The sequence below is a fragment of the Glandiceps talaboti genome, chromosome 8 (genome assembly GCF_964340395.1).
Source record: "Glandiceps talaboti chromosome 8, keGlaTala1.1, whole genome shotgun sequence".
In the NCBI taxonomy this organism is placed as follows: Eukaryota; Metazoa; Hemichordata; class Enteropneusta; family Spengelidae; genus Glandiceps; species Glandiceps talaboti.
Window position 1 is genome coordinate 22,926,361 of NC_135556.1, and position 25,475 is coordinate 22,951,835.

Consider the following 25,475-nt stretch of genomic DNA (forward strand, 5'->3'; position numbering starts at 1 on the left):
TGTATGTATTACAGGTGAACAGAGTAGCAAACCAGAGCTTATTTCTGCTTATGCAATGGAATATGAAGTATGTTTTGGACGTGTCGTAAAGAGGTTTGGGGTTTATGACAATGAGAAACAACAGACCATGTAGTCACAGATGTGGTTCTATGCAAATCAGGTGTCTATCATTTTATACACATTACCTGTCGTCAATTTTATGTACAACATGTAAACAGGAAAGTTGACCAATCATAAATCTAGTTATGCTATGTACATAACAGGTGAACAAAAAGTATGGACCAATGACAGTGGTGAACCTATGTGCATTATCACTGTACCTATAAATAGGTTGATGCAGTATATGTTAATTCACTTCTATGGTTTTAGCATGTCTACAAGCATTGTTTAGATTTAGATTTTGCATTTTACCTATATTGAAGGTGTATTACATGTAAAGGAAGGTGAAGCCAAATGTCGGGGAAATGATACAGACTCTGTACATACTGTATTAGATAATATTATAGAATCAATGGATGCAATAGAGATTCTGTTCTATTCTATTCTATTCTATTCTATTCTATTCTATTCTATTCTATTCTATTCTATTCTATTCTATTCTATTGTATTGTATTGTATTGTATTGTATTGTATTCTATTCTATTCTATTCTATATATACTTGGATGAACATACACGTAAAAGGAAAGCTACATTTTGTACATGTGTGATTGACAGTTGTCATTCACTGTGTTTCAAAGTATGTTCTTTTCAGAAAACATCTTTCATTTTTTTATATTCCCATGTTCAAGGAAGTCTTCTACTCTGTATGGTAGATAGACATAATCAATATAGCTAGTTGTTAATGACATTCCATTCTCGGGGTAACCATTAGAAACACTGAAATTCATCTACTTCTGTTCAACCTCCTCAGAATCACCTCACATGTCACTGTCAAATATTTGCTACCCTTTTTTGCATACAGGTGTGGGATTACCTTGCCTTCACCTCAAATGAAGTGACCTTCACTATAATATAGATTGTTGACCACATTGTACTGATAACTACCAGGGTCTCCTACATAGTATATGTATATTGGTTTATACTAAAAGTTTATCTGAAAACTAGAAGCTTAACATAGTTTGGATTTTTGATGTTTGAATGGTGACATAGAATGTCAAGACAGCCAAGGGCATATCTCTCTTCAATTGTACTACTCCCTATAGGCTCATTATTAGTAAGTCAAATAATGGCTGTAACAATATATAAATCCAATGAACAGATTTACAACATAGGGACTTTTTTTCAATACTTTTGTCCACTTTTGTTAAGATTCAATGATATTAATAACTGGCTGCAAATAGCTTTGGTGACAATCAAGTACAAAATGTGCGTAGGTTGAACTTTTACAAAAGCATGGCTAATCCTATTCCTATCTAGTGAAATCGATTTATTGGCGTTATTCAGTGATGCAGAGGGTTAGCCATGGTCAAGTTCATATGGAATTCCAATGGACAATGTGGTGAAATTCTGACAGGACCATGTTTGTGATTGTTCATTAAAATGTACGATTTGAATATGTAACCTTCTGCCCAACCAAGTAAGGAATCTAACTTTCAATGTAATTCTTTCCAATACAACTACAGGTATATTCTGACTTGTTTGAAGTATATATATTTCCTGTGTGAGGACCCAGCTGAAATAATGGGTTCAACTTTACTTGTTTTCAATCTTTGAAACTTGTAAGTTCCCACAGTAGTAGATACAAATACAAAAGAATGGAGGATACTCCTTATCATACAAGATCCTTCACTTGGAGGGGTGAATTGTGTTATTCAAACACCAAACACTAACCAGTCAAAGCGGCTACTTACTGTCAGAGACTACATCTTACATAAATAAACAATAGAGTCATGGTAACTTGTAACCAATAACGTTATCTCTAGGAATTCCTAAAAGAAAGTCCTTTTGTTACAACCTTTGACAGTGAGGAACAGAAACTGGTACTTCCCTTGGAACCAAAGACAGATGTCAAATCAAATCAAACATTTTCAATGGATTCCTTTCTAAGGAAATCCTGCAAAGAATGAACTTCGATTGCAATACCTTGCCAATAAATGCTCTAAAGAATCTGAAGGTATTGGCAATAGTAATCCTGCAGCAGCTCTGCTCCCACGGATTTGAAAACACACAGTGGAAGAAAAACAATACCTCCTTGATCAGGAATTAACTAACAATACAAGGCCATGTAATCAGCACACAATGACAACCCCTATTCACCTGTATGTACTTGCACTCTCATGTAAAACATTGGCTTCAAAAGACTTCATCCAACTCCTACCCTGCTGTCAGTGTTTGGGATAAATGCAACCAACATCACCCATAGTCCTTGGTCAAACCCCTAGAGACATGACAGGTTTACATCACCCACGCAATCTGTGGTCAAACCCTTAGGGGCACGATAGGTTAATAAGGATGCTACCTGTCTCTCATCTTTATAATTTACTTCTTAATTCCATCTCTTCACTGAGTAACTGGGACAACAAATCTGTATTTTACATGCCTAATCTGTTCAGGGATATCTCAATGGAAGCATTTTAAATGAACACTGATTGCTAAACTTACTTTCTACACTCAAGTAATTCCAATGCTTTGTTTAGTGAATTACAAGCTTTCCTGACTCTAATCTAAGCTGTTCTGTAATTACGTGGGCCTTTTCCAATGCTACTTATTGGCAGGCCCTATTAAGTGATTAAAACCCTTGATACACTGTGTCTAATCTGATTATCAACAACTCTATATTTAACAGCGATTCAATCACCATCTTTGCCCAACAAGTTCATGCACGACCAAGTAAATGATGTTACAACTTCTACTAATTTTGCCTCATGTAATGCTATGTTTAAAACTTGTTAGTGGCAATAATAGCCTGTTTTAATACTGTCTTAGTGTGATTTCCATGGCTGTTGTCTTCAGAGAAACGACAGCTATGGCAGTCACAAGTCCACGCAGTAAACAGGCTAAAAACTTGTAAGTTTACTTTCATAATCAACAAGTATAAGAACTTTGATGGTGATAATTTCTGGATGAAGAATTTGAAGAGTTATCAAATATCAAATTACAAAATAATTACAGCTTATCTATAATCTATTCTTTTTTTCAAATATAGTGGATGAACATTTCTTGAAATCACATCTGTATATTATGCAACACAGTGATGTGAAATGACTTTAGGAAAATTAACTTCATAAAAAAGCTTTAAATGGTTGAAGATTGAAAGTGGGTACCAAGACATACTTATTTATTCTATTATGCTGATATGGGTCTATGTATTGGGTAATAATAGTACAGAAGATCATAGCAAACATTGAGAAAGGCACTTATAAATGTGTACCATCATTATTATCATTGTTTAGAAAACTGTGCGAACTTGTGCCGGAATATGATTTTTCAATGAATATAAAAACACTTAAAAGGGGCGTTTTCCGGCTTATTATCCAAACACAGCAATAGACTTGGTTTGAGTGGTCTCATATCCATGGAATGTATTCATATCACACATAATTGCTTCGGCAAGAGTCTTTACATTACTTTTCAATAGATTTCTATAAAATTGTTATAGCAAATATAAGGACATAAGGGAATACAAATTTCACTACAACTGTTCTTACACTGGTCACGTAGCAGACATGAATGTCTTATTTGGGGGGGGATGAGGTTAGGTCAAAGTTGACTTACTGTTGGTAATTGATTACCTACAGACACACGTGCCTTTTCTTTTCTCAGCATCATTCCAGTGACTATTTTCACTTTTTTGGCGAGTTGCACCCCATTTCAAACAATGATTCTCATTACTAGAAACGCTGCTTAGAAATCCATCACTGTAGACTAGAGAGTACAAAACATACACTGTTTAGTGTAAGTTTGTAGAATGTAAGGCAACTATGAGAAGGTTCTACTTACTGTTAATATGGTCAACATAATACAATCCTAGGTGTGGATCAAACACTTCCTCCCAACCAAATGGCAGTTCTAAAATTTAAACAAGAAAAAAACACAATCAGTTATGCAAGAATGTATTTTCATGGACTGGGTTCATACTTAAAATTTCTACTCACAGAGTAAAAAAAAATATTATGGGGAAACATATGGGGAAACAAAGCACAATTTTAATGCAAATTTCTAACTATATGAAACTATGTGAAATTTGAATGTTATTAATATTATTCAATTCAAAGTACTGCAATTACAGTTGCTGACCAGAGACTTGGTTATCTGGCTAGACATCATGGCTAGACAGTCAGCATTGCCAAACCACATATTTCAAACGTAGACTGAAGGACTTGTCAACTTCTTTTTTCCAATTTTTACCAATCTCTTGTCCAAGTCTATTATTGTAGTTGGACTGACTGCAGTTCGCACCATGAGCCAGACAACCAAGTATTTGGGCTATTATATATGCACAGAAGGGATTTTTTTTCCACACAAGTACAAGATTAGAACATGTACATAGTTTAGTATATGTGCATGAGTGATTCATTTGTACCAACCAAGTTCAGAGAGGCAGACAAGTTCATGAAAAGCAACCACTGTAAATTATGGTGGGAAAGTAGTTGATAATGATGGCTTTAACTTCAAGGCATATCTGACTTTCGCCCGGTAGCCTTTTTTTTTTCAGATGCACTGAATCATATCAGTAGCTCTTATATTTCTACATGACTGACCAAGGTAAAAGTGGCAGACCCGATTGTGTCAATAAATATCTTGATCAACATGTTCATGCATGTGTTTTTTTCCAGTGGTTGCAGATATGTATGATGCTGTGAAGTATGTAGTCATTGGTATTATCTGTGATGAATGCTAGGAATGCAACTATCACAAATACAGGTACAGTTTACCATCTACCTATCAACCTTGGCATAAACAAAGAAACCCGCCTCTAAAAAAGAAAGGTCACAACCCCAATCTCACATGAATCATAATCTTTTACAACATCAAAGAATGAAAATTTGACAAAACTCTCAGTCGTGTTTTTATGTCTTCAGGCCCCTAAGCTATGTATCAATGAAAGGAGGTCTTTTATTGGTTAATACCAGGCGTAGATGAATACACTGACCAATCATATACAATCTTGTATGAAATTTCCACACAATCACATATACATGTACATGAATGTGTAATTTTCAAAGGTCCAATGCCTGTCTCTACACCCATAATATAGTCTAAAATGTACAATTTTCATTTTCATTGACTGGAATTTCTCATTAATATTCATGAAACACTACTGTTGTTGGAAATCAAACGTATTATTTTTACATCCTGGAATGTTATTTTATAGACTTACCATTACCAACACAATCGGCAAAAGTCTGGGGCTTTGTTAACCTGAAATGAAACAGATAAAATATACAATGTCAGAAAGTATTTTAACATACATATGACACATAATATGTCTACAAACCACTATTTATACATTGAATACTCACTCTATTTTGATAACAATGGAAAACAATGAAGCTATTCCTGCTTTTTTCTATATCATTATTCCAGTTTTAGATTGATTACTCCCACATGGATTGTTCAACTGAAAGAAAAGTGTGTGGGTCAGGAAGTATGCTTGGATAGGGACCAATGTGGAATTATTGGAGTAGTTGTCTAGCTGTGTACCCTTATATATTAAAAGACAATACATATCTGTTGTGGGTTAAATTGGTGAAGAATAGTTTTCTTAAAAGACATCACCACATAACAAGGGATAGTGGAATATCAAATTGTGGTGGGTCATATGACCAAAAAAAAAAAAAAAATTGTTTCTGGTCTGGACATTTTGGTTAAAGTGGTGTGACAGTACGATTTTTTTTCCCTCAACAAACCTGTCAAGCTACTATTTATGGCAGTTACTGTTTATTTAGTACTTTACAGCAAATGTGTATGTGGGGCAGATGTCAATTGCTTCTTCATGATTGACACTGCAGTTGTCTTCACTGAAGTAGGGAGAGTTATTTTTGTGTTTCCCTTCTGATCTGCAGACTGCATGGGCTGGACAAACTTGAAAAAAGACTGATGCGAACGAATTTAAGTGATGCGCGCACTGACCAGAAACAATTCTTTTTGGGAGGCCTAAGACATTGCTATTTGTCAGTGTGTCATTTTTAACTTTGAGTATAAATTTTCCAAATGTCCATTCTAAATCCTTAATTACCTACATGAACATGTACACGACATTGCATGGTATCAATTTTTTACCAAATTTTATCGAAACCTATCATTCAGCCAGAGTTCACAGTATTTGTGTTGTTTGCTCATTTTGATGATTTCAATAATTACAAACATGATATTAATACACATACGTTACAATGATAATCAATTAAATCTTGTATCTTTTTATTGACTATTCTTATGAAAGAATAACAGAATAAATCAAATTAATGAAATTTCTGATAACGATTTGACTTTTCAATAGTTGAATGCATCCCCCCCCCCTCCCCGAAAGAAATCAATGTCTTTTGTATATGTACACATTGTACACAATGGACCCCCTTACATGTATGGTACATCCTGGTAGAGGGATCATATATACACAGACACTGACATATGCACACACACGTGCATACACAAAAACATGTATTAATAGACAGTGAAAACTACTCTGGAATTCCACAAGCAGAAGTTTTCAACCAGTCTCTTGAAATATTTTGCTAGACTTATTGTGCTCATAAAGATACAACATTAATAATTTAAGATAAAAATATGTGTTCTACTATCAATACTTCAGTTTATGTATGTGGATACCCATAGCAGTAGTGAGTATGTATGGGTCACTTTTTTGTATTTATACAATTTTAAAATGCGTAAAATGTTCGTTATTTTTCATCCATGGCGGTTAATTCAATGATGACTGTCTAGCTATATATAGCGAAAAAGCCTGCAAGCATTAGTGATGAGGAATTCGAACCGTTGTTTGTGCCTAACCTAACACAGACTGGTTTCATGCTAGTACATGTGAATCATTTTGTGAAAGTATGTAAATGATAACAGGGTAGATTGCATAACTATACTCCCTGCACACTTTTCAAAAGCGATACAAAACCAGTGATTGTGTAGACATTGTAATTCTAAAGTTGCCATGAGAGGCTGTCATTGGAATGTTGTAATGGAAACAATGCCTAGCCTCGTAGTTCACGTCCAGAAATAGACAAACACGCCTCAAGTAAGAGTACAATTCTGGCAAGTTTTTGTCCATGAAATGTCACAGTGCATCATATCCGACCTATATAATGCATACCTTGTACAGTTTGCTCATGCTTTGGAAATAGTGCTTGGGGTGCATAGCCAGTAAATCAAAAGGATTAATTAAGGCGGCCATATCTGTAGTGTTAGCGGGGCTTTGTGGCTTCTTTCTTTAGGCAACACATTCCTTTCTATTCAGAAAGAGGCGTTTTGCATCTTATAACACCCAATCTCATTGTACCATAACATGCAGAAAACAAGACCACCAGAACCTCACTTTTAACATCTTTTTTTTTTTCTCAAATAAAATTGATTCAGCTTTTTCACTTTTATATTTGGAAACTTGACTTCTAAGACCACAGTTTTAACACATGCGTTCACCTAGAAATATCTCAATTATGAGAGAGAATGTATTTGTTCATGTCTTGGTTTGCATTGTTGCTTGTTGAAGTTGTGCAATGTAATATGATTTTCAACTTTGATGATCTCTAGTGTGTGATTTATGGAAAGTTCCAAGTACCTGAACGGCTGTTTTACAATATCACGTTGTAAAACTGCCCATGAACGTTCTTCACAGGTTTTATAGGAGTACAAAAAAAGAAGTATAACAATGAGAGTACTGTGTTTGTTGTTTTTGTTTGTTTACTTTCTATGGGTCTACATTTTTGTGAAATTTCGCAGGGTTGTTATCTGAATTGTTGCAGTGCCTATTACCTATGAGAAGTATCACACAATGACAAATGAAGATTTGGGATCTGAAACAGAACTACATATCTACAAGAAATGGTAAAGTTTGATGCAAGATACCTGGTTACTAAAGGGTGAAACCAATGTATATGATCGTTCATTCTGTACCCCAAATACCTGATATACATTCTGTATGCAATGATTAATACAATGCACTTAGAGACCCAATCAGGATAAACTGTATCTAAAACAATGGAAGTTGCATCATCTAAAGTATTACAGAAGACAGATTGAAATCTTGTCTAGAATGCCATTAACTACAAATCATGCTACAACCTGGATTATACCATGGACAAGCCAGGTTCAACAAAAAATACCGAATATAAACTTGGGTCGTTCTACATCATGACAACATGCATCTATGTCATGACAATGCCCGTTTATGTTACTGGTTTTGCAGTGTTATAATTTTGAGTCAAAACGTTCAAAATTACCATTACTTTCCCAGATATTTCTTTGATATTACTGGTGCTGGTATAATTATGTTATTCTCCAATATTTTTCTTTTATTCAGTCGGAAAGTACTTGCGACCTGAGGGTTGTCACTACGAGTCACTAGACGAGTAGTGACAAAGGCTCCTTAGGTCACTGGTATTTTCCTTGGCTGAACGAGAAAAATATTGGGGCATAACATCTGACTGTATCACCATATAAAAGATAAGTATTCTACCTGAGTCCATATTTCTGCACTTCCTCACTCCTAAACCTATCTTGCACCAAAACCATTAAAATTTCTCAATAAAAATTGCCTCAATTATAAAGTTATAATTTATGATCGCATACCTATCTTTATTACACATTTTTTTTGGCAAATTATTATCGATTTGAGTGGTTTTCTGGGGACGTATTTGGCACACTACCAAGGAATGTCTACTTTATACCAGTTGGAATGCCACTTAGTTATTTTTATCTAAGGTCAGTAATTATATCGGTGGATTTTTTTGTCAACTGGTATTTAAGATTTGTATGACATTTATTTGCAAATATGTTGATACATTTTTATCATGATGAACAGTAACAGTGATATCACATATCAATATATTAAATACTGTATAGATATAAGAATGATTTCATTGCTAAAATTTGTGCGATGTCTGGGTCTCACATCATATTTGGTCCTGACTAACTCCTTTGGTATTTTACAAGTGCATGTGCAGAGGGGAAGTCCCTGACTTGCACAAGGCTGACAACATAAGTCAAACAATCCTATGGTGAAAGTTTGCTGATAGTAGCATGCAAATGTACAGAAAGTAGCTATACAATGTAGCTTGAATGATAAGCAGTCATCCAAGAAATGTTTTCTCTGTGAATTTGATTCAAGATTGTAAATCATCAAATTTATTTCATAGCTACTTTGCGTGTAGTTTTGAAACCTGTCATAATCATGATAGTTCATCACAAATTGTCAATCAATAAAAAAATGGAAAACGTAACACTGAAAATAAATATATGTAATTTATAGAGGTGAAATCGCCTATTGCAGATATCAGATAACTTAAATTCCAATTGCCTCTTTTAAGAAAGTACTAAATTGCTGATAAAATATGCATATCTTTAGCTGTCCAGGAAATCATGGAGCTGCACCCTCACTGACACCATATTTCAATTCCAAGACATTCCTACCAAATGTTGAGATATTGCGATGACTTTATGTTGTCAATAATGTATCGTCTACATGAATCAACAATGCAACAAACAAGGAAGAGAAACCTACACACACACTCATGATATACCATTGTTTCATATCTGCTTTTTGCCTTCCAATGCAGTCAAACGATACATATATTTGGACACGTACATACACCATTCTGTTGATGAGGTGGCAAAGATATTGGCCAGGTCTTGAAATTCATGACCAACAGGATATATTGCCGCCACAACACAGAGGCATGCATACTTATGTACATGCATAAGCCCATATCATGGTCAGGTTGTCGGATCATCAAGTGAACCGTATCTGCCTTGCTTGAACACAGCCAAGGAAACAACCAAGTTCTGCAATATTGCTAACTTTCCTTTCCATGACAAGGACACTTTCCCATCTAAACAATGACAGAAATACAATGTGAGATTCTCACCTTAATAATGGATCAACTTTTAGGTAATACACAACCATGAAGACACGTTGAAGACTTTAAACACAGAACCCTGGAGTATATGATAGTGAGTCGGAATGTAGCTGCTATGTATAAAACACTTGGACTCTACCATTTTATACATGGGTAAGACAGCATTTTATGGTGTGGAAATAACTCCGAATGGATAGCTGTGTCTTTGAATTACTAAATTACTTTTTTTCTAATTTTGTTTACAAACAACAAAAATACAGAACAAAATTCGACACAAATTATAATAAGAAATTGTATTTCTTTTCTTTTGGAATTCATACCCAGGGGAACTCAATTTTGAGTACCCTGTGTTGCCCTTGGTATATTTATACTTCAGCTGCAAGTGACTCCTTCAGTTATTACGACATATACATTTTTGCCATAGATAAGTATGATGAATTATAGCACATTAAAGTCACTCAGGTTTATTAGTGACAAGAATCTGATGAATCAAGGACAACAAAAATGTGATATTAAAGTGGAGATAGACAAACATCATTAAAACATCAGAACATATACTTTTGACCAGGATGATCAATTTTAAAATTTGGTTTACTTCTCGTTTCTTTCCTTTCAAATTTTCAGGTGTTTATTTTTAAATTGTGCTACTGAATTTTCTCGGGTTTTTTTTGTTTTTTTTTATCTTTCTTGATAATTTTTCTTCATTTTCTATCTAAAGATGATTTTGAAGTGCCATGACCTATATTTTCTGGATATCCAAATAAATATGTCTTGAATATTGAATATTACTGCAGTTGGCAGACTTGGCCACGTAACACGTTGAACTTTGCAGTAATTACAACAACAGAACTAAAAACTCAGAAAGATGATATATTATGGCTATCATTCACATCATTCACATCATTCCTATCACACACTTTGAATAATAAAATCTGTTCTCATTTTTTTTTTACTTCGCCTTTGAAAACTAGTTTATTGACCAATATAATGGCATCAAAATATTTTAGCAGTTTAGATAAACGACATGGACATGACGATCCTCTTCTTAGGAATTCCAACCAAAGGTAAATGTATCACAGTATCATACTTGCAATAAAATGCTATAAATTGTTTCAGTCTATTTCACTTCCATCATTTTACTAGGGTCTGAATCTACATTTGAAAATGTAACTTAATGGACTGAGAATGACAAAGTCATAACTTCAACAAGTGATATCAATGTTACCATGACGACTTCAAATTTTAACATTGCTGCTGAGAGCTGATTGTGATGATGTGTTGGTGATATCAGTGGCACAAATTTTGTATTTCTGATTTCTTTTCTCCAATTTCGAAACTTTTTTTATATTCCTCTCTGAATTTTTTCTTTCACAGTTCTGTCTACCGTCATGGCTACAGGAATTCACAAAATTGTTGACACACTAATACAACTATGGTTTCGACTTCTCTTGTAAAAGTTCACTGACTGAAGTGTTTATAAAGCATTACATCAATGTCACCATGACTATTTCAAATTTTACACTATAAAAATTAAAAACACATTGGTATAGAGAGCGGTTTGTGATGTGTTGGAGATATCAAAGACACAATTTCCTGAAATCAAATCTGTACACAGTACCGCAACCATCTGATGGCTGTTAATGTTACTGATATGTTAATTTTGTGGTTTTCTACAGAACATGCAGAATCAGTGTCAGGCTGGGGATGATGGAATGTTTAGTGGTTAGTATGACTGTAGGGTAATAGGTTGAATGTTTTACAACTTTATTCACTATATGAGTTTAATCATTTATGTATTTGTACACTTGTCAGATTAGTATGAGTAACAACATACTACAGTGGCAAGCCCGGTTTCGGCTTACTAGGATAGACACAAGCTAAACTATTATATTTGATGTGATAGATTACACAAGTGGGTGATAGTTGTGCCTCTGTTGTGTAAGCACACTGTGATCAAGATAGTGTAAGCACTGTGGAAGTCCTTGCAGAAATCATTGCTAGAAGTTATCTGAAACACCACTCTACTGGGAGTATAATTAAAGTAATGTCCATTCAATAGCTTAGTATATCAACATGTGACAGAAACAGTTTTAGTCTAGATGTATCTGTGCCTTTAAATCTCTACAAGAAAGATCTTGAGATTTGACACTACAGCTAGCATCTAGACTACAATAGTTTTAGTTTGTGCCTATCTTTAATAGTAAGCCAAAATTGTGATTGTCACTGTCATAACTAGCGAACCTTTGAAGCACCAACCAGGAAATTGGTGTAGATATTGTTCATTTTTTGCAGTTAATGAAATAATAATAAAATAATAACAATATCTCAAATTTACAAAACTTTGTGTAATATATTAAAATATTTAGGATTAACTGTGTAAATAAAATTCCTTTCAAATTTGGATTTCATAGACAAAATCCGTACATACATATTTTCTATAGAAACTGAACTTATACCAAAACTTTGTATTTTCTTACAAGTTGCACAAAGTTGTCAGTATCTAGTATTATCATCACTGGTTGATAATAAAGATTAAATACAAGCAGATTTCCTCATCATCTTCTGTGAACTGATAAACGTAAACACACATGGAATGATAAAAGAATCAGTTCTTTCCCAAAGATATCACTATATAGTAGTAAATTTGTCTAGCACTTGATGGCGGGTATTTTTTTTAGTCATATACACCGATTTACTTCTGACACAATTTTTTACCACCATGACACCAGTTTCTTTGTCTTCCACTGTATATCCATACTGACAGAACATTGAATTCAGTATATTGCTCTCTCAATACACATTAATTTTCCAAATGAAGCAAAATTAACACCAATATTTTTATAATTATTATTACGCAAATTACATGTTTAGTTTTAGAACATCTACAACTTTTACGGTTACAATTTTATTGTGTTTTTTTTTCTTTTTTTTCGATATTGCAAATTATTAATGCCTGTATGACCTTTTGACCTCTGTAGAACGTATCTTGTGTAGCAAATACTTGAGGTATTTCATCGTTGAGAATTTCTAGCTGCTACGTTATCATTTTAGCATGGTAGGAATTCTACAAATTACAAGCCAGAAATAGAAAATCTCTGTCCAAATTCTTAGCATTGGGACTGCTGTTACACTGTCAATATCGTCAACACTTGGACAAGATTTGAAAAAGAGAAACACAAATTAGACTTCTAATTTACAAATTTTGCCTTGCCAATGACTTGCGCAAAAATAATACTAGAAGTAAAATACACAGCAGGTAAGTACAAGAGCTACTACAGTACATGTGTACATGTAGCATTATGGCCACTTGTTTATGCAAATTACAGATATTGACAAATCACCATGTCCATGGATGTATGTTGGCAGTATAGTGGTACTAAACATAGCCACACTGTGGGTGTGACATATTGAGGGGGGGGGGGGAACGAACTGTAGCATGTACATGTACATGTATATCCTATCTATCATATATTGCAATTTGTCTGCAGGACTGTTGGGATAACTTGTCTCTTTTGAGCATTTCAAAATGACCAAAATTTCTGATGGTGTTTCCAACAAATGACACTGTCATTCTAACTTTCATGTACTTCCACAAGACATATATGTAATGACACAATCTATATGTACATGTACATTGCACCCACATGAAACACTATTGTACAATCTCTGCAGTACTGTGATGACAATGTTTACATGTAATTTGGATGACAAAAATATATCAAACTTGTAGAGGCCTGCAGTCACTTGATGTATAAACTCACATGCACAAGTCGGTCGAGCTAGAAATTGAGGGTCTGATTCCATGACTTCCACACTATGTGCGCAATGTAGAAATATTCTACTGAAGTAACATCTGTACATTCCAATACAATAATCACCTGAATGAGAGTGACCTACATGTGGTCACTGGTTACTTTGACATACTTGGCCATAAAAGTATTCTATGCACTGTCCTACACTGCATTACCTCTCTACTCTTACCAGGTCAAGTACAGTAATAAAATTTAACTGTTCAATATGAATACGGTCTTGAAAACACAACAAAACCCATCTATACCACCTGAGGACACAAACAACGAGAGTGATGTATTAGGTCCAATTTCCAGAAGTGATGCTTGTTTTCAGTTTTTTTGTCCTCATCAAACTATGTGACTGCTTTACCAAAACAATCTATTTCACACATTAGTGCACAAAATCTTAAAATGTGTTAAAGGCCCATTATTCAGTCCCATGGTCTAACATTAATGGTATATGTACTTCATCAGTACAGCTATCAAGAGGATTAAAAAATCATTCTTTTGTTCATGACCAACTTTCAGTATGTGCAGCTCTGCTAGATAGCTTCTCATCCAAATGGGCTTTAAAAGGGGCAACTTGGACATGTAAGTACAGGACAGGTAGGCTCTTACAGGATTTATGTCTAAAACATGTGAATGTGGGTGTATCTGTGTATAAAATAATACTAAGATATGGGGATGCAGTTGTATACTAAATATCATTAAATCATCATCACAAAATGAGCCGTGGTATTAGTAGGATATACAACTCAATGTAAATCCGTTACAAATTCTCCATGTTCCCTTGATCCCAATTTTTCTGAGTTGCCCCTTTAAACAGCTGATAAGTTGATTGGTGTGATCTTGTAAGTTTTAGTAGTGTGACCTACATTTTGTTTTGTCCTCACTGATATCACTATAATTGAGATTAAATACCATGTTTTATGTCAAAGTTATTTTGATAGTAGTCTTAACATTTATTAAGAGTATCATAAGGGGATATTAGGAAAACAATAATATGACAAGTTATACCTCAGATTAGAATTAAAATCTGAGTGCGAAAAATGTGATATAGAGAGGCCATAACATTGCTGACTAAGATTTGTTCCAATATAAGTTGTACTATTGTATTGTGTATTTGTATTCTGTACAACTGCAGTAAAGAATTCCACCTCAGTTACCAGACTATGTGGTATCTGTGCCACTAAATATATATTTTTGTCTAAAATTTATGAAATAATTTGACATCCACTGTACTGTAGCTGTCAATGACCCATAAGTAAGTAGTGAATGTGATATCAGAACTTAAAATAGAACTTTGGCACTCAGAGTTGCAAGTAGGCCAGGTCATATGTGAGTTGTCAGATCAATTTTTCATGTGTCTTAGAACTATATCATGTAGACTAAACAGATAAATAAATTCATTCTAAACATAGGATGTACATGTTGTTATCCAATTTGATGTCCAGGCCACACAACTCAAGTGAACTAAACAAAACATGATTTGGTATTGTATCTCTCAATACTGGCCTACATGTACATGTATCTTCAGTAAATCCATGTTGTATATATGGTTGCAAGGCTCGAACAACATGTAAGGCTAGAACAACATGAATGACACCCCCCTCCCCTCCCCTCCCTCCCCATGCACAAATGATGGAAATAAACAAACCTAAATACTAAACAAACAGCAACACATTAAAGTTCAGAGTAATAGCAAATTAGAAACTTTTGCAATAATTCTAGAGAGCGTACATATATTTCAATTTAAACACTACATTGTACATGTCCACACATACAAGAAATGTACATACACAGTGACTACATTTCACATCCTGGTATGTTGATATGAAATGCCAAATTTGTGGAAATACAGCCTTGTTACTATAGTGATTACATTTGTATATTAGTTGCCCGCCATACATACAGTACAATGTATGACACAAATAGACAGTTGTGACACAGTTTATATATAGTACTGTACATATACAACAGTTTGACCTCACACTTAGCTTGTCTGACTCACATGTAAATCAAGCTCTTATTTTAATTTCTACAGCCAGCAGGCCATCCATCCACAAAATATAGAAGTCCATTTTCTATGTATCAAATAACTTCTTGTAAAGTGTTCAACTTTGAAAACAAACTACCAATCATGAAAAGTGTGTTTAAATCATGCACACCCTGCAAACTTCCAAGCAGCCATATTTATTATTTGGTATCACTGGTGGTTACTACATCACACTTTTTCTCATATCATAATAACATATATATTCAACATACTTCATAAAATGTGTTATGTATGGTTATAATTGTATTTCACCAAATGACAAAGGCTGTATAACAGCACAAGAGTAATACAGATGCACAAGGCCAATTCATAATCTCCAATGATAATGACTCCTTGTAATTACATTTGGATATGGAAAGAATGTTATAAATAAATACAACTTGACCTTGGATTATACACTAGAGAGATGAACATTAGCACCAGAATACTGATGGTATGCACCAGAAGTGTACAATGTGTTTATCCTTGACATTTATGTTGTTTCTCTTTGCATGATGGACTGATTATTCACACACCAGCTGTTACCGTTGACAACCATTCTTGTGTTTATATAGGTCTAATGTTATCACCACTAATGTCATCACTTTTACAATTTAGATGCACAGATGTCATACACATAATAAACCCATAACAGGCTTCTTAATACACAGCAAGAACAATGTTGTTGCCAATAGTTGCATATAACAAAGAAATATGTCATTTTGCAAATGCAACTCTCACACTTCGTAAATGACACATACACAGTGACAAAGGGCAATCCTGAAGTACATATGCAATATACAGAATTCAAGGTGTGCATGGATATATGTACATAGTTAGTATATGTGTTGCTGTATGATTGCAAAGGATATACACATGTAGTCAGTGTTTCCTAATATGTAACTTTGGTTATATGAAATAGCATTTGGAAAGTACATGTATTGATCATCTGCCTGGGATACAAAGTACATTGTAAAGTGGATTCTGGGTAATGTACTACTGTGCTGTGCAGGTAAAGTTGTATGGCTTCCCACAGTGTACCATAATTTTGTTTGGGAACCTTGTCTTGAAAACCCAGGTAGATGTTATCTTTTTACTACCAAAAACAAAAACACTGGTAGTGAACCCTGATTAATACACATACCCTTCATTTTAGATCTTTACCTCATACACATGGGAAATCTGGGTCACATCTGGAATGTCTTTCACATGTGAGTAACCGATTATATATTGGTGTCAACTGTATATATACATGTACATGTACATAGCATATGTCTTACAGTAGCAAGCAATCTACCCTTGACCTACTTCAGGTCATCTTACATATTTCAACAAAACTAATTCCCAGGCTTAAGCCAGTCCACAAAGCAAGTATTTCTGATATAAACAACCTGCACAGATATTATGTAGTGCTAATAGATTGACTCAGATATTTGTATGTACCATGTTCTTGGCAGATCTTTGCTGATAAATTGTTTTAAGACTTCGGGAGTAATCCATACTTGGCATCATGTAAGAAGAAACTTATCCACTCTCAGAGTAGTATATGTATGGTTATTAGGTTTAACTCATATCAACGCTGTATTTCAAATACTTCACTGCTAGAATTTCATGCTCTATTAATGCTAGTTGTGGATTCAACCTCCAGGAATGACTAAAATTTCACTTTCTACAGCATCACCTTGAACAAGGTGACCTGTCTCAGCACACTTGCATATACATGCACATCACATTTTCTGCTTTGTTTATTTTCTATTTTGAAATTAGACTGTTTTAAATCATGCCTTCCAAGTTTCGTAAATTAATTCTTCCATCTCTACTTCACAACAATGCATAAAGTTGGGGACAGTGCTGTTTAAAATGGAAGCATTTGGACAAATGATGATTTTTTTTTCCTTGTTACATTTTCTTGTACTGAAGATTTCAAAAAGAGGAGTAAGCCACTGAAATTCTCTACATACTGTATAATGGAAGTCTGGGCAATATTAACAGGATGGCACATATTGAAAACTTTAGTATCATAGAAAAAGAAGTCTGGTAAATGCATATATACATACACAGTACACAAATTATGTACTGTGTGAGTCTTGAAATGGAACTCTAAACTCTGGTACCTTGTGGATTCCACACACATGTACGTACCTAATCCTTGGCATGATACTGAATATTGACATTGGTAAATGAGCATGGATTTAGTTTTGAAGAATTGTATCTCTGCATGACAATAATACAACAGATAATCTTCATGATTAAAACTTCAAGTACAGTGGCACTTACTGGGTAACACAGCTTGTTGTCACACAACATCTAATGCCTGGGTCAACCAACAAGTGTGCGTGCCAGCTACCCAGCTTGACAGAGATGCGTCCTACATAGGGTCAACCAACAAGTGTGCATGCCAGCTCAGCCAGCTTGACAGAGATGCGTCCTACTTTTGTACTTTAATGTTTACGCCATGGCATTTCTGAATGCCATTAAACTGATCTGTTATATACAATATATGCTTGATTTGAAAAGACTGAAATTCATCATGTCACCAACAGTTGTCTGGTACATGATTACAAAGGAGTGAAATCCGTCATATGTCATCCAAACAGTTGTCTATAAAAATCCATCATATTAACACTGACGACAGAGACATAGACTGCATAGCCACTACAGTGTCTGTGAATCGGAACTCTGTCATGTTGCAACAGTTTCTGTTTAATATTTCTCTTCAATCACTGTGAAATCGAAGTGAATATATGCTAACACACCACAGTATTTTGACTTTCCTTGAACCAACCATACAATGCCCTTGGGTGCTATCTTTTCCTCCAGACATGGTGCCTCGGAAATGATACTACTTCCAAGTTGCAATGTATATCTTGATGATACCCTTATATAATGATATCTGTTTGCACCAGTAGCTGAAGTGATTATATTTGCACATGTCTGGTTCATTTCTGCCTAATTTCACTTGAGGTGCAGTACGTACTGCTTGACTACCATCCATAGGAGTACATTACAGCCACTAAACAATGGCTTCCTTGACTTCGGAATTCTGCCAGTGTCAATATCTACATTTACATACTGTCTCTACCTTTACCTTTGGAGTGCCTTTTATCAAAATACAATAAGTAGCACACACTATTGAAATGATCAACCCACCTATTTAAAGTGCATGTATTACTTCAGTAAAAGTGTATGAACATTTGAATTGACAGATGCATTGTAATTTTGCTTTCATTTTGACCGAATTCTATATGTGGCCTATTTCTTAAATGAACTCTATCATGCCTTGCACTTTTAAAGTGCATATACTTTTTCTTGTTGTATGGTGTACCTGCTGGGATGAAATTATGTATTGAGACCAACAGGCATTGAAGAGGCTACACTGCCCTCAGGTGGCAAGAAACAGAAAGTACATATGATGAATTTGCTAACAAACGTATTTCCATTGTCGCAAACCACGGTATGATGGTATTTCTTGAACAGTTTAGATAAAACAACACAATCAAACAATCAACCAACAATCCATGGAAAGGCAAAGGCAAAGTATACAAAACTGTGCATGTTTTTGGTAGCCGGTATAAGGTCTTTCCAAAAGTGTACACATTGCTGTATATTGCACAACCCACATCATATACATTGTAAAGCATATGGAAGAGAAGTAGGCCATCACTTGAAAGGTGAAGATCTAATATATGTATATGTACCACATGATAAATGGTCGGCTCGGGTCCAACAAACATGAAAGAACTTGAGGAGGAACTATTTCTGAATGTTGAATGCGCTGTTCTTATTGAAACTACAAGTATTGTTGTACGTATGATGAATGACAATGTGAACACCACACCAGTATAGCTAATACTTTCCAAAACTAAAGTAAGGGTTTTATTTTTTTTCATGTTTCTCATTATTATTTCATGGCAACTGTGGGTCAATCAGTTGGTTGATTAAAAAAAAAGTAAAAATCATCTTCATATTTCTCTGCTTCTCCTTTTCCTCCTCTCTATTTTCTTTTTATTAGATTCCTGGTAACAAGCCCTTTCCCAGCTTCTCTACACAATTGGCATGTTCTCAAACTCCTCTCTCCCCCCCACTTGAATAAATTCCATCATGAAAGAAATGCTCTGTTCGTGAACAAGTGTCGTCATCACCACCACGACTGTCGATGATGTCGACAGCTTATTCTTGCCAGAGAGGATGCTGTTCCTCAAAATATTACAAATGTAAAGGGGTGGGTGAAACAATTTTTTTTTTTAAATTTTGATGTTGGAGCTGAAAATTTGGGTCGGTCGGGTAATGAGAAACAGAAAAAAAAATAGGGAAAACGTTCATGGTTGAATTCCTGTGTAACACTTCTCAAATTGTGACTTTATGGTACATTCAACCAATATGACAAGATTAATGTATTTGTATACATTTCACTACATAGGAGGTGTGACACTGGTACAAACTCAACTCATCTCTCTGTAAGACATGTCCATTTCTAATTATACAGCTAGACAATCAATCACTATGTTGATGGGTTGGTAATTCCGAACGGAAATCAAATCTTTTTAATCATCCTAATAGTTGTACGTGACCAATAGGTTAACTGGATATCAATGATTTCAATGTACATGTACAAAATGTATGTAATCTATATGTACATCCATAGCAACAAATGACATAATGGTAAGAATTCTACTGACCTTGTAAACTATTTCCTCAAGTCTGTGTTATCATTTTAACTGAGGGTAATTTACAATAATCCCGGAATTCTTTCTACTCATTATTGCTATGCTAAACTTAGTCAACCAAAATAGGTCTTTAATCACTATTCTGTTTGTTACTAACCACCAACCACCCACTCAAACAACCACCCACCCAAACAACCACCCACCCAAACAACCAACCAACCACCCAACCAACCAACATTAGGGAATTTACAAACTTACAAGATTCATAAATATAGGTACAACATACATTTGTCTTTTTCCTTGCATTTATAGCACCTTCCAAATCAAAATTTTACACTTGAAATCAAAATTTCATTAAACCTTTTTTGGCGCACAACACACAGAAAAAACTCAAACTAAACATCTCATTTCAATATATTCATGCTAGCAGCTTATGAAATTATATTTCATTTTTGTCCCTGTACAGATATTTTATATACATGTATTTGACATTTGAGTGTCTCAGTGTATATTTGCTGCTGACCCAATGATGTAGTGTGCTATGAACAAGGCTTCAGCTCGTCAAAGTGGATAGTTGAGACTGTCCAGTTTTGATTTACACTATTTGTATACAGTTTTAATACTGCATTCATACTTCTTATATATCTCCTTTTACTTTCCATCAGACAAGTGAACGATGCATTCAAAACCAATTCCTGGCATCAATGAAGTTAAAGATATTATGATAAGCCCTTACAAATAAATACTTTTCAAAGGAAAATAAAACTTCCATTATGAATTTCCGTTTCCACTTGTCAAAGCCCAGCAAGTTTTGAAAGAAGCATACAAGCTGTTTCCTTTATGGCCAATAGGATAGTATGTTACAGCTACTCTTTACAACAAACTGACCAATCAGGGGGTCCACTACATCTTGTTGATGCCCTGTCCATATTCCATATTAGACCCATTATCTGTGTCCAATAATGCAGGACAGAGCATAGACCAGTACATAAACAGTTGCTTTCCATTTACACTGAACTGTCAACCTGGTGTGTATGATGAGAGGTATATCTCCAAGGTCAGCACACCATGCATACCTCTGAGAGTATTTGGCTATGATCCAACTCACAGGCTACTGTTTTGTCACCGCTTTGTTTCAAATCTGCACCCCTAAAGGCAGCATAGTTGGACTACAAAAGCCAAACATACTGATGAACCGAATGAAAAAATGCCTGCAATGTGATTCAGCTTTGTTATGTCAAAATGGTGGCATTATGTGTAATGTGTGCCTCCTTTCCATCGCTTGTTTACATCATGTTAAAAGTTAAACTGTCTTCAGGTACATGTACTTTTGTGGCAGGTTTATCATTTTCTTCACAATGTATGTTGTCCTCTTTCCAAAAGTTTCAACAAAACTCTGACTTTTGCATAACTATCTTGTTTATCATGAAAACCATCCTGTTATCTGTAAACCCATCTCATTACTTGCTGTGAATTCTGCTGTCTTGCTTCCCATATCTCATTTTATCAATCTCAAGTCATCTGACATTTATACTTAGGATCCCAATGGTAAACATGGACAAAAAAACCATGCTTACATGTATAAACAAAATATCATAAAGTATAAGCCCAGCTGTTATGGTTCCCCTTCACCTACCTCATCTGGGGAAAAATCCACCCCAATAATCTACACAAAGACTTTTTGTGAGTACAAGATATGCTTAAACATAGAATATGTCAAACGGACGATTATGTAGACATGTGACTCTACATCACAAATACTCTGTCACCATAATATGCACTAAAGGCATTTGTCAGCAAATGGTATTTTTATCACAACATATTTCACAGTATTGACTTTGCAGAAATGTGAGCAATCAAGTTATCACTATTTGTAGAATGTATTCACAATGAAATGTCCCATACATCATACATACTGAATACTTCTCCACAAAGAATGTGAAAAGCATTATTGCCCTGAGACAAGTACGTATATACACATAGAAATCTATAGCAAAATAACACTGTATTGATTTTGACTTTTCAGAATGTTTATGGTCACAAACATGAAATGTTATACTGTGAAGGAAATGTATAGAATCTGGTGTGTCGAATTTGAAGTTATCTTCCTCCTGAGAAAGCCCACTGTGGTGAACAACTACAATTTGTAGTTTGAAATCCAAGCTGTTTTTGTACTTAATACTATAGCATACTCAGAGTACATCAGTGTGCAATCTAATGATAGCCAAATTTTGTTGTTGTGGGTCAAAATGAAAAACTTGTGAGTCACCACATAGTAAGAAATAGGGGAACACCAAATTTTGGTGTGTCATGAGAAATTGTGTGCGTCAGTGGCACATCAACTTGGCTTAGCACTTGTATATCTGAATGGTGGAAATGACTAAATGAAGATCTACAGATGTTGTGAGTTGAGTAATAGGCCGGTTTATAGTGTAATAGTGTTCATATGTATACACTGTAGATACATCTACAATGTCCATCTTCTCAAAAAAAGATTAATCATAGCACTACTAATTTGCATGGCTATACAGGTTCTATCATTTTAATTCCGATTTACATGATAATATAATCATTTGTTATGTAAATGACCAATTGTTCTGCCTATCTGATTTGCATGTTAGTAGAATCATTCCTTACATTTGTAAGTGACCTATCCGATTTCTAATTTACATGACAGTAGAAGTATTTATTATGTAAATAACCTGTTGGTACCACAATTCTAATTTACAGTATTGGATCCTATGTTGTTTGGCTATGGAAAGGAGTCAGCAAATTTCACCTGAATAAAGATGTGTCCTCAGAGCATAAACACATTTACTTGTAGTCTAGATCAATGTGCCTGCCACATAAAATATCAGTATGGATTATTTTGTTGAACATTCTTTGTTCTTTCGAGCACAACCATTTCCTAGCCTGTTTAATATGCTGTCTGTGTAGATACATCATTAGCTGGTTGTACCTCCTAACCTTCATATCCTGATCATGTACTTTGATAGTACAGTAAACTGGCTATTCTTTCCCAGTGTAAACTTGACAAGTATACCACAATAACAGTTGTGTACTACTGTACAGGCAGACTTCTTGGCCAAGAAGTAGGGAGACTGCCCTCATAATTTCCAGATAGTTAAAGTTGATAGTAGCTTGATCTGTTGACCTGAAATACTTCAGTGTGTGTGTAGTCTTATGACCTGTGCATCACCAATTCCTAGTTGAGAAACTGCGTACATGTCACTATAGCAACGTGACCCTTATGACCTTACCAGGCCTAGACACTCTTCATAGAGGCAGTGTTTCCATGTCTATTATAAATACATATCACAATAAAGTACACAGCATGATCTCTAGAGTTGTTAGGATGGAGATAGTTTAGTTCCTATATGTTATCATTACGATTTACACCTCCACTCAGACTTAGGATGGAAAGTGCAGTGACATTCAAACACTCAACTAGAAGTAAGACACTACAAGTACTGTGTACTATTAAAGTGTAAGGCAATGTCTCAAAATGGAAATGTCAAAGAGACATCTAAAAGCTGTACAAGCTGTAATTGGAACATTTTTATGAAGCTGTTTCGTTTACTAAACTTTACTAAATTGTATAATTATCATACACCCTGAACAGTATTGAATCTCCTGTGGATAAATTTATTTGTGCAGCTGTGTTCAAAATATCGTATGATAACTCCAATCAAATATATCAGATGTTAACCAAATCTAAATTTGAAAAATTTCAATAGAGAACCTTTTCCAAAGGGGTTTCTTACAAGTAGTTTTTGATGAACTGATCAGTTGATGTACCTAATAACGCATAGCTTTTTAGTATTGGATGGATACAAATGTATATTACATGTACCTGCCAGGACTCAGAAGAAACAACTGTACATCTCAGAGCTTCCACTTCTCTGTGCATTTAAATACACTTCAAATGAATAGTTCAAGTTGAACATCATTTGAATATAACTGGCAATAGCATCCACATGACATTATCATTTTTTTTGTCAATATTTAAGCATAAACTTTACTTTGTTGACTTGGTATATATGTAACCTACCCCCAACAGGAAATCTTACAAGACATTTTGAACACTATAAGTTTGTCTAGACAACATTCAGAGAAAAGCCAAGTATATTCTCTGAGGTGGTAAAGTACACTGGTTTGTATACATCACATATCAGTGTTGTTGGTTTATCAGTAATTGAGGTAGCTGTAAAGTTCTTATAGGATTATCCTATTGGTGTTAAATTGTTTAGCAGAGGCTGTGTACTTTGTGATTACATAAATTATGGAATGTTTCTGGTATGCAAAACTATTACCAATACTTAGCCCATAAAATATTATAGATCACTTGAAAATTATATGTCATTCACAGCACAGAGACTGCAATACTGATGATGATATATGTGATCCAATTAATCCTTTTGTGTGTCAGCTCGAAAGATACCAGTACATACAATTTATTGTGGGGTCATTTACATTTTTATTCATTTCAACAGACACAACATCTACTAGTATTAGAGCATAAAGTCTATCTATCAGAATGGAGGTATGGATAACTTTATGAATTATATGTAAGTGGGTTGGGTCATACAAAACCTGATACAAAAACAAACCATGAGATACATAGTGTGTGGGGGCATATATTACCATCCCATCGATTTTAGCTCTATTTAATTAATGTAAAGCCAAACTTGTGCATGAATAATCAGCTCTAAATACGTGGCTTAAAACTTGTCCCCACTCATAATTTTACCTGTAGATAAAGTACAAAATGCAGGAGAGTTTTGAAAAGCTGGTGAATTTTTGAATAATATAGTACTTTATATTTATGTTATAAAACCCGACACATGTATGAATTTTTCAGAGCAATTTCATTTGATACAAGTTATAATAAATACTATATTATCAATGTTGATGCATTGGTTATCAATACATAGTATGATATGGATACTCTCAAGTGAC

At 34.6% G+C, this 25,475-nt stretch overlaps 1 protein-coding gene across 1 annotated transcript in view; it reads right to left on the reverse strand.

Moving 5' to 3' along the window:
• Nucleotides 1-25,475, reverse strand: part of LOC144438681 (protein KIBRA-like) — a 76,867-nt gene that overhangs the window by 29,402 nt on the left and 21,990 nt on the right. The window contains exons 2-3 of the mRNA XM_078127824.1: nucleotides 5,322-5,362; nucleotides 3,941-4,009 (exon numbers count right to left, since the gene is read on the reverse strand). Coding sequence (XP_077983950.1) covers nucleotides 3,941-4,009; nucleotides 5,322-5,362 — 110 coding nt within the window. The remainder of the gene's footprint in view (nucleotides 1-3,940; nucleotides 4,010-5,321; nucleotides 5,363-25,475) is intronic.